The sequence below is a fragment of the Rattus rattus genome, chromosome 4 (genome assembly GCF_011064425.1).
Source record: "Rattus rattus isolate New Zealand chromosome 4, Rrattus_CSIRO_v1, whole genome shotgun sequence".
Lineage (NCBI taxonomy): Eukaryota > Metazoa > Chordata > Mammalia > Rodentia > Muridae > Rattus > Rattus rattus.
The window spans coordinates 157802574-157820833 of NC_046157.1; the positions used below are offsets into that span (position 1 = coordinate 157802574).

General features: G+C 44.7%; 1 protein-coding gene across 1 annotated transcript in view; it reads left to right on the plus strand.

Annotated features, from left to right (window-relative positions):
* Window positions 1–3188: 3188 nt before the first annotated feature.
* The window catches only part of LOC116899581 (nuclear autoantigen Sp-100-like), a 64015-nt gene continuing 48943 nt past the window's right edge, over window positions 3189–18260 (plus strand). Inside the window, exons 1-6 of the mRNA XM_032901521.1 lie at window positions 3189–3308; window positions 10468–10627; window positions 12770–12938; window positions 13781–13852; window positions 15490–15555; window positions 17150–17239. Of these exons, the coding sequence (XP_032757412.1) occupies window positions 3283–3308; window positions 10468–10627; window positions 12770–12938; window positions 13781–13852; window positions 15490–15555; window positions 17150–17239 (583 nt within the window). The 5' untranslated portion in view covers window positions 3189–3282. The remainder of the gene's footprint in view (window positions 3309–10467; window positions 10628–12769; window positions 12939–13780; window positions 13853–15489; window positions 15556–17149; window positions 17240–18260) is intronic.

Consider the following 18260-nt stretch of genomic DNA (forward strand, 5'->3'; position numbering starts at 1 on the left):
CGCTGTGGAGACGGCTCTCTAAGGTTTGCCTGGAGCCCAAAATATTAGGTCAATCTCTCAAGTGTGCTTGGATTGCCACCGTTTCTTACCTAGTTATGTGCTCAGGAAGAGGGAGGAGGCAGAGGGAAGACTGTGGCCTGATTCCCTTGGAAAGTAAAGACTAATTATTAGGTGTCTAAAGCAAGAACCAGCCAGATCTGAGGTATCCTTCCATCTTCTTCAGCAAAGAAAAGGAATTCTCAGGTTTCTTAGAATATCTTCTACATCATTCCTGTCAAGATGGCTGCTACTAACTCCAACAGAAAGTCTAGAACAATCCATGTGTTTTCCACAGGTGTGTTATGTACTTTGCTGAAATGAGCTCATTCCTGTGAGCAGGAAAGCATTGGTGTGTGTGTTGGGGGGGGGTGTTCTGAGCTGCCTCTCCTCTCAAAGATGTGTTTCACTACTGCTGCTGCTAGGGAGGGGGCAGGTAGAAAGCTCAGAGGGCTTTGTCTGGATCCTCTGGTACCTCTAGAATTAGCCTCGCTGTGGGAGTGACCATGACTCCTTTGCTGCTATTTGGTGAGGAATAAAAACACTTGGCTGTGTACTCGTTAAGGACAACTTGTAATTCGATTGGTAATTCTGGAGGCAAAACCGGTAGCTTGAGGTTTCTGCAATGAAGGACTCAGACAGGGTTTTGGAGAGAAGTCAAAAGTTGGGAGTTAGGTAGCCCAGAGTTAACTTCCTGCTTCCCTTTGCCTGACCTTGAGAGCAGCTACTGTTTTTTCAGGGCAGACAAAACTTTGGTAGGAGGCTTTGTGGTAGGTATACTCATGGAAAAACAAACAAACAAAACAAACAAACAAACAAACAAAACCGAAAACCACCAGGGGTTCTGGAGAGTGAAGAGGAAATCTCAGAAAAGAGAAAGCCTTGGGCCTGTCTGATGTCCAGGTGAACACAATTCTGTCTGCACTGAGAACTGAGCCCTGTCTTTCACACACAGATTGTTTACAACCTGAGCCATGATAATCATGATAGCACCCTCTGCTGAAACAAACACTTAGGTTCTGGCTTAAGTGGGAGTTGGTAGGTGGCTGCCCACCCAATCAGTCTTGACCAAGAATGGGTCCTCCAAACCCAAAGAACATGTTTATCCCGCCCAGTACCTGTCAGACCATCTGTGCCACGATGCTTTAGTCTTCCATCTGCCAGGCAACGTCTTCTGGGATTGCTTTTAAATGCCCCTCCTAAAACCTTCATTCCACCCTCTCAGCCCTGCTGAGTGTTCGTCTGAAGCATTTGCTAGTTTGGGAAAGTGTGAGAGCCAAAGTTATGCATTCAATCTTAATTACTGTGTCAAAGAGATCCCTGAAACAATGCCCCTAATCCTTGCCCAAGGACAGATACTTCCTGAAAGGCTTGAGGCTCTGGGAGATAACAAAACACAAGTTTCCACTCCCCGACACAGGTTTGTTTGACCCAACGGCACAGGATGTGGTCGATCACATGTAGGTGGGAGTTCTGCATGCAGGAAATATGTCAAGATGTATATTTGCCTCTCATTGAATTCAGGAAGGAAGTATATGGGGTATATATTTGACCCACAGTGACTTGATGAGAAATATGGTGGCTTTATAGGGCTACCTTTTTAAACCTATGTGACTGTGACTCCTTGCCACCTTCTGTGAACCGAGGAATAGGCCTGGCCAGAGTCCATCATTTTGGACAGTATCAAAGCTTGCTTCCAATTTGGTTCAAAAATTATGGTAGTCATCTTATTCTCACTCAGGTGGATTAATACAAGGCCAGAATGTTCTGGATTTCTCTATCAACAATTCTGCTAATATTATAGAGGGAAACTAGGGTGTGGGGTGTTCAGGGAAGGGAGGAATCCTTTAATAACATTCTGTTGGAGCTCCCTTTGCACTAAGTATGTTGGACTACATTCTGTTCCCTGTGCACCTCAACTCCCAGGAGCTGACTGAGGTGCTTGGCCTTAATGTCTCAGGAGTTAGAGTCCATCGCAGGGTATACAGTGATAATTCTGACTCTCCCTGGGGCCACTCCTCTGAGTCTCCCAGAGGAGACTGAGCCAGCAACATATAGATATCAGATCCCTGTCGGCAAATTACCTTTGAGATACTTTTAAGTCTTGTTACTTAGAGTCCTGTAAAATCATCCAAAAAATATTTGATTTCTGATCGAAGTAGAATGGAGACATGGCTAAAATGTGGGGCACTAAAAGAACCCCAGAAGTCTACCTCAGGCATGGCCTCAGACTGCTCTTGTCAGTCATACCCTCTCCAGCTCCAGGCCAGCCTATCCCTGTGCATGTGCGCCAAGAGTTGAGAAAGAGCCGATGTCTGTGCAGGTAACTGGGAGACCTGTCAAGGTGGACAGATGCTCACCTCAGGTCACCAAGTTCCTCAGAGAACGTCTTCCCAGAAGGAGGGACAGAGAGGGACTTGATATACCCTGATGATCCATGAGGGGTCTCCTAGAAAGACTCTGGAGTGACAGCTCATCATTAACTTACTAATCACATCTGCACCTCAGAAAGGTGGACCAGGTCTTTGTCCGAATGCCCAGGTGGCTACTGTTGCACCTCCCCCCCTGCCCTTGACTTCTAGGCTGGGATGATGATTCCTCAGAGACAGTGCTCTGACTCAATGTGTCTATGGAGCTGGGGGATCTCCCCTGTCCCAGGTCTGAGAGAAATCTTGTCCTGGTAAGTAACCAGCTCCTGGGTCTCCTGCTGGCCTGAGAGCTACTTTGCAAGTATTTGCCCCTCCTTCCCATCTCTCCCAACCCAAGTCACTTCAGCCAGGGACATGACAAAAGAGGGATCACAGCCAACCCTGAGGAATGCAGCTCCCCTCCTAGACACAGGAGCAACAGAGAACAGTTTCAGTTTCTGCTGAGGGGTTTTTGTTGGTTTGTTGGTTTGGTTTGGTTTGGTTTTCCCATCTTTGCATAAATAAGGCACCCTCAGGAACGAGGTCAGCTTTTCACTGGTGTACCTCTTCGCAATCTTCTAGGTCCTCTTTTCTCCTCCTCCGTGTCACCACATTCCAAAAGAATGAAAGACGGGAAAGTATCACACTGCAGCACCCTTGAGATTAGAGAAATAGTTTCGATTCTGTTTTCCCCATCAGGGCGGAGCCCTCTCTGGTTTGTTAGGACTCCGGCTCACTTCCTGTTCTCAGCTGTGGGCCACAGCAAATAGTCCGGAAGCCTGTGCAGACACCAAGGCGTCCGAGCTCACTGTCCCAGACCCCAGGAAGGTGTTGGAAGATGGAAGGGAGCAGCTTCAGCTCCAGGTGGGTCTTCCTCCCTCTGTCACCTTTCCCTCTGACAACAGGGTTGATTTTATGTCTTGAGTTAGTGGCGGAAGCTTCAGTCAGGCCAAATCACCTGACTTGAAGTAGCTTTGGCTGTAGTGTGAGCGGATAGATTTGGGGGGAGGGGACAAAGAGACAGAGAGAGAAAGACAGAGACAGAGACAGAGACAGAGACAGAGAGACAGACAGACGCACGCACGCACGCACGCATGCACGCGCGGGAAGGGGGTGCTTATCATAACTGTCTTTGCGACCACTGCTCAGCTGTTACAGGGAGACTTTGGCCACAGCTGACAGAGACTCCGGTAGCACGATTCTGTTGTTATCTTGTGACCGGAGAGCTCTCTGTCCCTCTGCCTTTCTTGGCATTACAGCAGGTCTACTGCAGGAAGATCATCTCAGGGAAGAATTCCAAACAGCAGAGGATGCTGGGTACAGTGTTGGCACCTGCCGTCCTGGTCTCCTACCTGCTTAGCAGGACTTGTGACCAAGAAAGCTGGTCCCAGGCTCGCTCCTGTTCTAAGCTCTCACTGTCAGGCCTCAATCCAAAGAAGACAAAAGACAAGAAAGGGCTTTGATTGCAAAGGCCAGGGCAAGCCGCATGTTTTTATTTCCCTTTAGTTTTCTGTTCTAGGAAGTTCACACTAATGACAGGAAATGGCAGAATTCTGTTTGCTCCAGCAGTGGTAACTCAGATGTGCTACTACTCATAAATAATATTACAAGTGTTTTTGTTAATACAAAGGAAGTAATACATTTTTTTCAGTACTACAGTTGAACTTCAGGCCTTGAATATGCCTGGGTATGTATGTATATATATATATATATATATATATATATATATATATATATATATATATGTGTGTGTGTGTGTGTGTGTGTGTGTGTGTGTGTGTATGTATGTATGTATGTATGTATGTATGTATGTATTTTTAAAACTTTTGAGTTGAGGTTTTGCTAAGTTATTCGCACCAGTGTGGAATTCAGAGCTTAGGCTGGCCTTGAACTTCTGATCCTCTTGTCTTATTCCTCTGACTAAGGTTACTGGCGTAGACCACCTGGACCATTTCATAATAAAATGTGGTTTATAAGCTTTCAAACTTGTGGAAATATAGAAAAGATAAGACTCCTCAACTGTCCCCCATATACTTACCCCACTCCTTGAGCTCAATCTTCCTTATATTATTTATTTTTAATTTTAAGACAGGGTCTCTTGGTCTTTTTATTATGGGATCCAGGCTGACTTAAAACTTGTTATGCAGACCAGCCTGGTTTTGGACTCAACAGAGATCCACCTGCCTCTGCCTCCCAAGTACAGAGATTAAAGGTGTACAAGGCTATACCAGGGTCTTTCTTATTTTCTATATAAAATATTTATTGGGCACGTGTGTTCGTGTGTGTGTGTGTGTGTGTGTGTGTAAGAGACAGAGAGAAACAGTGTGTATACTATTAGGGCATGTGCCCTTGGAGGCCAGAGAGGGTGTCAGATCCCTGTAGCTGGAGTTGTAGATGGCTATGAGCTGCCAGGCATGGGTGCTGCAAACTGAACTCCAATCCTTTTGAAGAACAGTCATTGCTCTGACCTGCTGACCTATCTCTCCAGCCCTTTTATGCTTCCCAGTGCATTTCCATGTGTAACTTGTCTTCATTACTGTGTATTTTCATTTCGTAATGTTGTCCTGTGTTTTCAGCCTTAGCTTATTTAAAAAGTAGAAACCTTCATGAAGTCCTCAGTGTAATGGGTGCATGTTTCCGTTATCCTTTGTCACAGCCCCTACCATTCAGAGCCCTTGTATATGAGCCAAGAAATTTATAATTCATTGTTGTGTTTATTTATGTGTGCACGTGTGAGGCAGCTTTGTGCGTGTTGTGGACTCAGGGGGGCAGAGCAGGGGAGTTGGTTCTTTCCTTCTTCCCTGTGGCTTCTGGGATCCGACCCAAGTCATCGGGCTTGTTTACTGACTCCTTTACCACAGAGCCATCTTGCCAGGCCTTTCCACGAGTTTTAAACCAGTCTCCTTTTGATGAACTTTCGCTCACTACTGTTGTTGACTGTCACCCACACTCGGAAGGAACGGTGCATTATGTTTACAGACTGACATTTTGTCTTGTATCAAAGATTTAAACGGGACTACTGAGACAAAGGGCGTTGGTGACCACTTGCTTATTATAGACGCTGCCAAATAGCTTCTGAGGCGGCAAAGCCAATGCACTTCCCTGCCCGTGGCTATTGTGACGAGGACCCTTCCCTCTCTCTCAGCCAAAGTGTGCAAAGGTGATAGAGCAGTGTGCCTGTCCACAGTCTCCCTGTTAGGCAGGAAATGGGTTGTTTTCTGGTGCCCTTCGGTTCCCTCCCCTGTCACTGGTTTGCTTTTCGCTCTATTTAGTCAGATGTTACGCCTTCTTCTATGTGTTCACTAAATATCCTGAGAAACTGCAGGGGTATTCTCCCTTGTCTTTTGACTCTGTGTGTGGTGAGTTTCCTTTTACACAAAGTTAAAATTTTGAATTTTAGTATTGATCTTGGACGAAAGACACATCCATAAATAAAGTGTAATGGAAGCCACTGAGGAAACCAAGCCCCCTTGGGGTCTGGGGTTCAGCATTGCCGCTTGCAGTTCCTGCCTCCGAACCTACAGCTTTGTGCTTGCCAAGCGATTTCTCTACTTTTGAACTCTAACCCCAGCCCACAATCTCACTCAGTTGTCCAGGCTAACATTCAAACTATAATTCTCCTGCCTCAGCCTCCTGAGTCCCTGGACTTACAGGCCCGCCCTGAGTTTTTGTTTGTTTTGTTTGGATCACGGTTCATTAGGTAACATGTGTGAGTCTATCCTTATTCAGGGAAAGCTTTTCTTTTCGTCTGTCTGTTCCTTTAGGCAAAAGGATTCTCCCTCGGAGTCACATTAGCCTCCCTGGTCCTCACTGCCCCCTGTGTAAGCCTCTTTATGGTTTTTATTTTTGCATTCGTAAGGGTTGTCTCCAGGTCTTCCCCCATGGCAATGGCTTAATGTTCAGTAGCTTCGTTTCCTTCCTTTCTAACTTTAAAAAAGTTTGTCACTGTGTGTGAACACAGTGTGTGCATGAGTGTGTGTATGCTGTGCTTATGTGAGCAAGTGTGCATGAATGCAATGTGTGAGCATGTGTGTGTATGTGTGTGTGTGAGCCCAGTGTGTGTGTATGTGTGTGAATGTTGTTTGTGTGTGTGTGTGTGTGCATGTGCGTGTGTGTGTGTGTATGAAACAATCTGTGTGTATGTGTGTGAGTGCTGTGCTTGTGAATGCAGTGTGTGTGCAGTGTGTGTGTGTGTGTGTGTGTGTGTGTGTGTTAATGCAGTGTGTATGTATATGTGTGAAAGCAGTGCCTGTATTTGGGTATGCATGTGCAAATGCACTGTGCATATATGAGTATGTGTGTGAATGCTGTGTATATATGTGTGTATGAGTGCAGTGTGTGTGTGTGTGTGTGTGTGTGTGTGTGTGTGTGTGTGTGAGATGACGCACGTGTGAAGATCGGAGGACAATGTTGGGGTTTGGTGCTCACTTTGCACCTTGTTTTGAGTTTGAGGCAGGGTGTCTTGTTTGCCTCTGTGTCCACTAAGGGAGGTGAGGCTTCTGGGGAGTCTCCTGTCTCCATTGCCTATGGAGCTGCAGGTGCAGACATGTTCTATAAAATCTAGCATTTGTGTGAGCTCTGGGGATCTGAACTTGTCTTTCCACTTGTGGATTAAGCCACTGAGCCAGCTGGCTAGTCCTGATTTCTAATTGAACCTTAAGTATTGTTTCATGATTTTATGTGTATGAGGGCTGTGCCTACTTGTGTGTCTATGCAGTATATCATGCCTGGTGCCCCAGGAAGTCAGAAGAGTGTGTTAGTTCCCAGGAGTTGCAGACACTGTGACCTACCATGTGGGTGCTGGGAACTAAACCTCTGGAAAGGTAGACAGTGTTCCTAACCACTGCGCCGTCTCTCCATCTCCTAACTTCTAATTTTTAAGAAATACATTGTGATGTAGGATAAAATACATTTTACAAGGGGCCCTGGTTTATCTCCATGGTTCTGCAGGCTCCTCTGTAACCTACACTTCTTAACTCCCTGCCCGTCTTCACCCCCTGTTTATCAGTTCTTCTGCTCTGCTAAGAGCTTTGATTAGAGTTTCCTCATGGCTTCTGGATCATCCCTCCAGATGGGGTCTTCCATTCTATGGTCCTCTGTTTATTATTTGGTTGTTATGGTTACACCCCCATCACTTATGGTTGGACTTTGGGCAGCTCATACCACAAGGTTAACCAGGGGTGGGGGGTGTTTTCTATCTGAGATTATATTTGATTCCTGTCGGGTTCTAAGGACATCATTGATTAATCACCAAGGGGCCCTTTATTCCTTTGTGTTTCTGGGCTCTCTCTTCTCTGCCATTGGCTATGGTGGCCCTTCTGGCCTGAAGCATGAGGTGGCTTCAAGTGGGTCCTAAACAGTGAATGCACTGTGTGAGTAGGATTGAATGAGAATGGCTCTCATAGGCTCATAGATTTGAACACTTGGTCAACAGCGAGTGGCACTATTTGAAAGGATTAGGAGGTGTGGCCATGTTTGAGAAAGTGTGTCACTGGGGGTTGGGGAGAGCGTTGAGGTTTCAAAAAGCCCATTCCAAGCCTAGAGTCTCTCTCTTCCTGCTGCCTGCCTAGCCCGATCTAGAACTCTCAGCTACGTCTCCAGCACCACATCTGTCCACATCTGGCCATGCTCTCTGACCTGATGACAATAAGTAACTGTAACTGTAAGCCAGGCACAATTAAATGCTTTCCTTTTTAAGAGTGGCTGTTGTCAAGGTGGCTCTTCAAATTTGCCTAGGGGAGGTCCTAGGCTAGGCTCTGAGCCAGATGGGGTTGCTTGCTATTACACTCCTTGGTTTGGTGGAGCCAAAACAATACTCTGCTATGAGATAGAGACAACACACTGTCCTGGGGAATATACAGACAGTCACTGTGGCCATACCGGACTGCTGCTAGGCAGGAACCATAAGTGCCTTCCCTGGACAGGTGGAGGCACAGGCTGCCTGGGCAGAGCAGAGCAGCTGACTGTGCTCTCCCACTGAGTACCACTGATAGTGGAGACAGGGCTGCACCCCCATCTTATCATCCTGCCCTGTTTGTTCTTTTCATGGCCTCCTGAGTCCTTCAGTGTTTTTCATTGAGCAAGACAGAGGGAGACCTCCCGTAGGGCACCTCAGAGCTCTGGGAGAGCTCTATGCTTGTTTCTGGTTCCCCAGTATAGACAAACCTGAGGTCGAGGGTCACCATCTTGGTAAGGCTAATCCTAGACTGAGGAGGGACAATGCAGGCAGAGAAAATGCTTCTCTTGCCCTTCACACGTGGCTTTGGTGGCCCGTGGGTAAGGTTAGTCTCCTCTTGCAGTTGTTGTGTTTGAGTGGGGGGAGGTAGTTACTGGTTGATCATTCTGTGTTGGGGGCTAAGTCATAGACATCCTGACATCAACAAGATGTCTTTTTAACTTAATGCTGTCTGTCACCTCCTGGCATCCCTATTCAGAGTCAGGTAGACTCTTAGCTTGGTTTCTAAGGCAGTGATAAAACACCATGACCAAAAACAACTTGGGAAGGAAAGGGTTTATTTGGCTGATAGTTCCACATCACAGTCCATCACTGAGGTCAGGGCAGGAACTCAAGCAGAAGCCTGGGGTCAGGAATTGGAGCAGAAACTGGCATAGCTTACTGACTTGGTCAGTTTGCTGTCTTATATACCCCAGAACAACATGTCCTGAGGTGGCGCCCACAGTTAGATGGTCCTTCCCACATCAATCATCAACCAAGAAAATGCCACACAGATATGCCTAACAGGCAATAGTTACAGAGAGAGGTATTCTTTTTCAATTGAACTCTCTCTTTCAAAGAACTTCAGTTTGTGTCAAAGTGTCAAAAACCAAACCAAACAAACACATTTTAAAAGTCCAAACCAGGACTGGAGAGATGGCTCAGTGGTTAAGAGCACTGACTGCTCTTCCAGAGGTCCTGAGTTCAGTTCCCAGCAACCACATGGTGGCTCACAACCATCTGTGTTGGGATCTGATGCCCTCTTCTGGTGTGTCCGAAGACAGCGACAGTATACTCACATATATAAAATAAATCTTAAAAAAAAAATCAATCAGGATACAATATGTGTTTGTTATTGATATTTTCTCCTTTGCTTGTACTCCAGAGGAAAAAGTGCAGCCTGTCAACTTTCTCACTCTGTGCAGATTTTTGATTGTCCACCCTCAGTTTTGACACCTTTTGGAGTAAAATTTATTTGTGGTAAGATTTATGCATTTAAATATAAATCCTATGACATTTAACAGAGCTGTGCACCCAGCACCCCATTCCTAAAAGAATCCCTTGCAGCTATGTACAGTCCATTCTCATCCCCCTTAGTCCAAGCAACCACTAATACATCTTTCTGCATAGATTTCACTTCTGGGCATTTTGTATACATTATATAGCCTTCTATGTTCGGCTTCTTTCATTAAGAAACAAATATTTTTGAGATTCATCTACATTGTAGAATGTATTAGCATTTTGTCCCTTTCTACTGCATAATAGTATTTCATTGCATAGATTGTCCAGTGTTATTTCTCTACTCACCAATTAAAGGCTATTTCAATGGCTTCTATCTATTGACTATCAGCAATGCCACCACAAATATTCCCAAATAAGTTGGAGAGAATATTCTTTTCACCGATCCTGCATGAGGACAATTAGTAATGGAATTTTAAAATCATAGTTAGCATTATGTTTAACTTTATTTTTCTGTATGTCTATGGTCTAAAGTATATATGTATGCATGTACAAACATTCACATATGTGAGAGTTTATGTGTGTGCAGATGCACATATATGTGTGTGTGTACATATGTGATGAAGTCAAAGGTTGATGTTGCAATTTCTCTTCCATCGGTCTCCATCTTATATCTTACAGGCAGAGTCTTTCTTACTTGAACCCAGAGCTTCCAGTTCAGCTAGTTGATGCATTGTGGTTAACTCAAGACCTTTTGTCTTACATATGTTAGTTCTTCATAGTCTTTCTTTCATATAGTTTCTAACTGTTGTACTGATAACCATTTTCCCATGGTATTTTCTCCTCTAGGATTTCCAGTGAACATGAGAACCCAGAGACATTGCCCTTGGGCCTTCTGCGCCAGCACTTCAAGAGACAGAAAGTGGCAATTTCCCATGCGATAAGATGTACATTTCCTTTTCTTGAGGGCCTCCGAGACCATGATCTCATCACTGGTAAAATGTATGATGTAAGTGAAGTTTACAAAATCATAATCTGGTAAACAAGCTCCAAATTAAGTTATGATTTGATATCTTGGATCCAAACTTCAAATCCGATGACTGACAGATTTTTAAGTTTGGACTTAATTTTTTTTTTTAAAGATTTCATTTCTTGGGGTTGGGGGTTTAGCTCAGTGTAGAGCGCTTGCCTAGGAAGCGCAAGGCCCTGGGTTCGGTCCCCAGCTCCGAAAAAAAGAAACAAAAAAAAATATTTCATTTCTTACGTGTGTGTGTGTGTGTGTGTGTGTGTCTGTGTGTGTGTGTGTCTGTGTGTGTGTGTGTGTCTGTGTGTGTGTGTGTGTGTTCACATAGGTGCTGATACCCATGGAATCCAGAAAAGTGCTCCAGATTCTCTGGACCTGGAGTTACAGGTAGCTATGAGCTACCTGATGTGGATGCTGGGAATGGAACCCAGGTCCTCTCTATGAGCTACACATGTTCTGAACCACTGAGCCATCTCTCCAGCCCAAGATTAAATTTTATTGAAGAAAGCTCATGGAGTTTCATACCACTTTGTAGAGGTATCAGTTGCAATAATAAATTCATCAATTATGAATCAGAATTATGGCTTCAAATTTAAAACCAAACTTCCTGTGAGTAATATCTGTCATAAAAATATTTCCGGAAGTGTTCTTTTCAGGTATTAAGGGCTCAGAGGAGATGGGTCTGCATCTATCTGAGAGAATGGTGTTCCGTGTCATCACTGGGTATGGCTAAAGATGAGCTAGGTCAGAATGGGGGTTCTCCATGGATGAGCAATGTCTCATGCACTTTATACCATGTAATATATGCAATGTAAACTAAAGCAAATGAAAGAAACAAACTAAAACTCAAAGGTGATTTTAATTAACTATTCAATTATTTTACCAAACTGACTTCATGAAATATCAGTTAGTACATTTTAGTATAATAAATATTTTTTTAAAAGCCTAGATTTGAGGACATTAAAAGCTACAGTGTTTTATTAGGACAACATTTTTAAAACACTATTTATTTTTATTTTACATGCGTGAGTGTTTTGTCTGCTTGTATGTATCTGTGCACCACCAGTACCCCTGGTGCTTTTGGCAGTCAAAAGAGAATGCCACGGATCCCCTGGATAAACAAATGATTATATATATCCCACCATGTGGGTACCTGGAATCGAACTCAGAACTTCTGGAAGAGCAGCCACTGCTCTTAATCACTAAGCCATCTCTCCAGCCCGTCTGGTGTTTCTTTTGCCTTGTGAACATTCGCAATCAGAGGGACTAGAGAACTTCTTATTTCCTTCATGATACATCAGTGTTAAACAGGAGGCCAGGGCTTGTCCTGTTCACAGAATACCATTGGCCACCTAGCAAGTCTATTCCAAACATAGCCTGGCTAAGAGCTATACATTATTTAGCCTCTTTAAAAATAACATATTTATTTTTATTTTTCATGTACAAGTGTGCTCCCCACACCTATGTGTGCATAGCACTTGTGTGCCCAGTGGCCATGGTGACCAGAAAAGAACACTGAACCATCACATGGAATCAGAGTTATAGATGTTTGTGAGCTCCTGTGTTGGTGCTGGGAACTGAATGTGGGTCCTCTGTGATAGCACCAAGCAAACTCAACCACCGAGCCCTCTCTTCAGCCCCTCCACACATTCAAAAAACTATTAAATCTACTTATGAGTATGTGTGTGACTGTATTGTGTGGGCATATGTATGAGTCAGCTGCTGTGCACAGGGGGAAGTAAGTGACCAAGTGTGGCTAGTTGGTTTCTCCTTCCACCGTCTGAATGCCAGGGATTGAACTCAGACTATCAGGATTGGTGGCCAGTGCCTCTACAGGGGGAGCGATCTCACCAGCTCCATAGTTGACCTTTAACCCATGTTTCCCTTCCAAAGGTGGCCCTTCTTACATGTCATATAAATGAGGATGGTTGCTGGAGGTCACCAGTGCTTACTTTCAAAGAGACAATGTATACTCATTTCATGAAGTAGTCATGCAAGTATAACGCTTCCACTGAGGAGATGTGTTTGTAGGGATTGAGGGACACTAACTATAATCCTTTTCCTAGGGCTCTTCTGTGTCCTGGAAGCCTGCACTGAAATTTTCTCTGTTCAATGTTTTTATTTAAGGATCTTCTAGATTCGTATAGAGCCCTGGTCCCTGTAGACAAAGTGATCTACAGAGCCCTGGATGAACTGGAGAAGATATTCAGCAGGAAGGTCCTCTGTGAAGTGTTCAGTAATGTCAACATGGAGAAATATCCAGATTTGCAACTCATTTATCAAAGCTTTCAACATGGTAATTGGGTTTAACATCCCCTTATGACAGCACAGTCCTTTTTGCTGTCAACAAACACATATGAAGCTTTTGCCATGGGCCACATATGGAGCAGGGCAACTACAGTTTCAAAACTAATGTGCAATGCATCGTGTGCTCTCTTGCTGGACGTTTAGGCTCCTAGGACCATGAGAGGCACAGCATCATTAGTCTGTGTAGACAAGGATAGGATTAGAAATGCTGGTTGTCTGTAGGGTAGCACGGCCGTGCCTCTTCAGCGGGAACCCTAACAATGATACACATGACAGCCCACCTTGGGTGACACCCACCTTGGGTGACAGCTCGGCTGTAGGTGCAGGATCCATCTTAGTATAGCACCTCATGCTCATAGAAAGCAACAATGTGTGAGCCAGCTCTCCAACCCCATCTCGCCCATCTTCAAAGCTACCTGCTGTGGTACATGCCAGATCCTCGATCTTTGATCCTTGAAAACCCCATGTTTCTTCATACCATTGCGATACCCTGGAAGCCATGTTTTCCTTCTATTTTTTTCCTGTTCTAATGTATACTTTCACTGCCTTCTAAACACGGGAAGAACAACACAGCTCACAGAGTTTCTTTTCCTCTTTTGTTCTTGATCTTGAGTGTCTCATTTCTGTATGGGCAGCATAACGTCCATTGTGGGAGTCTTTTCTCTCCCAGGGCATGATGGGTGAACTTTGTCATAGGAAACCCATTGAACTTCAAGTGATGGAGGGCTTAAAATCCCTAAATGTGTAAGTTTGAAATGCTGCCCCTGGTCCCTGCTGCAGATCTCTAATGGCTTCCTCCTCTTCTTCCCTCTCCCTCTCCTCCCACTTCAGTGTTACCAAATGGATTGTGTTTCCACGGAAGTGATGGAGGAGACCCGAACTCCCAGCTGAGTCTTGAACAAGGTAACTACAGCTGCAGAAAGTTTCTCCTCTCCTCGGAGAATAGGAAATAAAAGTGACCATCAGAAGAGTGTGAATCAGAAGAACTAGAGACAGCAAGGCGGGTAGTGGGTGTGAGCCTAGTGTTAACTTTCCTATACTGGGACAAATTACCCAGGAGGAGCTGGACATGCAAAACCCTGAGGCAGGAGGATTGTGAGTTTGAGGCCAGCCAATTTGCATACTAAAACTCCCTCAAAAATAAAACAGAACCAGGCCAGTCAATTTCTTTGGGTTTTTGGATTTAGAGACTTCAGTCCAGATGGTTGGGCCTCACTATTTAAGGCCTATGGTGGGGCAGAACTTCAAAGCAAGGGATTGAGTGAAGCAAAGCTTCATGGGGTCCTGGAAGCAAGGAAAAGAAGAGGTGCCTGTGGTCCTTCAAAGGTACACCCCTGGTGATCCAACCACCTTCCACCTGGTGCTGCTGGTTAATGGTCACCAGAATCCATTAGAGCCATTCTGAGGGGCAGACATCTAATATATGAGCCTAGGAGTGAGGGGGAGTCCTTGAGATCCAAACTGTTAGCAGCCTCGAATGGGAAGCAGGATCCTGGCAGAGCAGCCATGACATCATGTCATCCTGATACCCACGATGAAGGAATCTGAGCCCAGATTGAAAGAGACTGACTACTTGGAAGTCAAGGCAATTTAGAAAATCCCCTGAAGGAATGATCATAATAAAGGGTGAAGCATTATGGTCTATGGTAGCCTCTGAGAGGAAACGCTTTGTAAGAGAGATGCTTCTGTTTTGTGTGTGCCCTTACATCTCTGACACCAGATGTGTGTTGGGTGGGATTTCCCCACAGAAATCAAGTCTCCAGACAGCACAGGGTGTCTTATGGTTTAATTAAATTCAGATAAGGGGCTCAGTGTCATAATAAACAGAAAGAATTAAAGACAATGATGGAAAGATCCTTTTAGTTTCTTGTTTAGCATCTACTCTTGGTGTCTGTCTAAGCCAGCTGCCATTAAGGATTGGTATCATTCAGATGCCCAGTTTACAGACGAGGAAGGTTGAATTGGGAGAGACCATGTGTGGAGTGTTCACGGGGTCAAAGTAGCAGCAAGAGTCCAGGCATTCTGGGGGCAGAGTCTGTGTTCTTGAGCATGTACTGCTAATCATGAGAATATGAAACAGAAGTGGGGGAACACAGAGGAAAAGGAATAACAGGAAGGAATAACAAGAAAGGGAGGGAAGGAAGGCAAGCTGTCATTGAATCCCCAAGAGAAGGCCAGCAGGGATGAGCCACCTGATATATACTTGGAGGCGCTTGTGTCAAAGGAGACGTGGTCCAAGGACTCCTGAGAACTCACGTAAGGCCGTAGAGCAGGGAAGCTCTGGGGACTGATGTGGGCATCTGAAGACAAGTCGCCACTAGGTGCTAGAGTGGCCCAGGCAGGACTCTACTGAGCCAGGGGTGACCCTTGTACCCTACTCCATGACCTGAGTCTGACCTCAAAAATCAGGGGGAATTTACCAGCTCCAGATGAACTCTGCATTGGTGCCTTGTTGGGTTATTTATCCCTTATGTCAAGATAAAAGAACCTCCCTTCTCCAACTTCTGAGATAAACATATTGGTTTTTTATTTCTCTTTAGGACCTAATGGCAGCTGTTCTCAAGCAACCCTGACCTTGTCACCCTTCAATCACTCCTTTTCTGACGGTCTGTCCTTGCTGATTCTATAAACATTGCTGTTTCCTCCCCTGGGTCCCACTTTGCCTTTGTTGCTGTGATACAGCACCATGACCAAAAGCAACTTGGGGATGAAAGAATGCTGTGCACTGGCTTGCTCCCCATGGCTTGCTCAGCCTGCTTTCGTCCATATCTGAGGACCACCTACACGGGGTGACACCACCCACAGTGGACTGGACCCTCTTATGTCAGTTATTAATCAAGTGGCCCCCAGGGTCTTGCCTACAGGCCAATCCGATAGTGGAAGTTCTCTCCATTGAGAGTCCCTCTTCCCAGATGACCCTATCTTGTTTTGTTGACAAACAAAATAGAAACAAAAAAAAAAAAATCCACACACTGTGAGCATGGACATGCTCTTTCCTCGTATTTTTGATGTCTACAACATTATCTACATTCATAGTGGCTCCGAGTTTAAGGTTTAAATATTGGGGCCTTGGTACTCTGGGTTGTGTAGAAAGGTTCCATCTCCTATATGTGTTGCCCGTATATGTGGATTCGCACTGGTTTGCCTGTGCTTTGCTTGACTGCCTACCTGTTCTGCTCTTATGTCCAGTGGTGGTTAGAAGGGTGTGGTGAGAATGCTTCTGTTAAGCAACAAATTTTCCCCTTTGGGTTTACCTCATCAGGTCATGACACAACTGGACTCCTTTTATGATACCTTCATTTGCTATCACTGGGGTAACAGACGGTAATCCCTCTCCAGACAACACAGATTGCTAAAAAGAACCCTTTTGGTTTTTTCTTATTGTTGTTTTTTGCTTATCTGTTTGTTGAAACAGGGTTTCCTTGTGTAACCTTGGCTGTCCTGGAGTTGTACACCAGGCTTTGAACTCACAGAGATTGGTCTGCCTCTGCATCCAGAATGCTGGGTTAAAGGCACACACCAGCACGGGCTCCCTTTCATGGTCTAATTAAACCCTCTACTTCCTTAATTGAGTAGATATTTAAACTACTACTAATTTAGAATTTTAAAATTAATTTTAGAATGGCTTTCTTTTCTGATATATCGGATATTTATACCGTTACTGCATTCATCTTCTCAATGACTTAAAGTGATGATATGTCAGCTATCAGAGGGTGTGAAGGCCATTTCAGGGGATGTAACCTTTTACCCAGCTAAGTATTAGGATCCAGTTATGCCTTAAGATCCTAGCGGAGTAGAAATATATGAGTTGAAATTCTGCCTTTGTGAGCCTAGACATGTTACCTGGCCTGTCTGAGCCCTGGGTCATCTCCTGTGAAAGGGGTGTGACAAGGGTACACTCTCTAGACGATGTCAAGTGACCCCGTGAAGAGCATTCATAGTCGTGTTTGTTACTGCATCGCTGCTGCCGGCGTTTCTTGTTGTTGTTGTTGTTGTAGTTCTTGTTGTTGTTGTTGTAGTTCTTGTTGTTGTTGTTGTTGTAGTTGTTGTTGTTGTTGTAGTTGTTGTTGTTGTTGTTGTGGCTCATTCTCAGTGTCATTTGTACCTGTTTCCAAGCTTCTCACTGTTGCATTAAATGGGTATTTCCTTCTGTCTGTATATCTAACATGGATACTCACTATGAAATCAATTATTCCTCAGGCTGGGGAAGTAATGATAGACTAAATTCCAGCCTCACCCATGGAATCCAAAGTGAGAATCATCAACTCCCCGGATCACCAAATCACCTTGGTATGTATGCTTTAGTGTCTCTCTCTCGTCTTTGGAAACACATGTCTCGTGTTTCGGAAGACTTACTATGCAGGTTCCGGGTGGGATATGTCACTTAAAAAGAAACATTCTAAAATTAATACTTCAAATTTTAAAATGTTTTATAAGATTGGTCTATTTTGGGTTTTTTGTTTGCGTGTGTGTGTGTGTGTGTGTGTGTGTGTGTGTGTGTGTGTGTGTGTGTGTGTGTGTGTGTGGTGTTGTCTGCATTTGTATGTATATACCATTTTTGTTCCACATCCCCTAAGATGACAGAAGGCAGTGTCAGATACCCTGAACTGGAGCTGTGGTCAGTTGTGAGGCACTGTGTGGGTGCTAGAAACCATACCCAGGTCCTTTCTGAATGATAGCACGTGTCCTTAACCACTGTGTCACCTCTCCATTACCACCACCACCACCACACAAAATCACAAGCCAAAACAAGCAAACAACAGCCTTCTAGGATGACTTTTGAAATAATTGCTATCCATTTCACAATCTTCCACTTGGAAGTTTTTAGCGTTTGAAAATATACCAATACCTAAGAGCCTGAATTCTTAACTGTGGGTGTACAGTGTGGGAATAATGAGTGGGTGGGATTATGGTCAGTGATAAACAGAGGGAAGGGATACAGTATCGAGGAGGAGTGGAGTGTGGGGGAGGAGTGCAGTGGGGGGGAGGGGTGCAGGGTGGGGAGGGGTGCAGTGGGGAGGAGGAGTGCAGGGAAAACAGGTGTATTCTTGCTGAGTGTGTGGTCTGGAGCAACTCTATCTAGAAATGGCATCATAATGATGCCAGTGTCAGGGTTCGATGGGTATGCATAAATAACAACCCATCCAGATGGGCTGAGGAATGAACATTGGTCATCATCTGTATATCCAAAGTCTGACCCAGCAGAGACACAGGCTGTGATGCACACCTATTGGGTAAGGACAGTAATCACACCCATGACCCTGAAAGGCAGCTCTAACCACTGTAGATTGTAGCATAAAGTACACAGCCA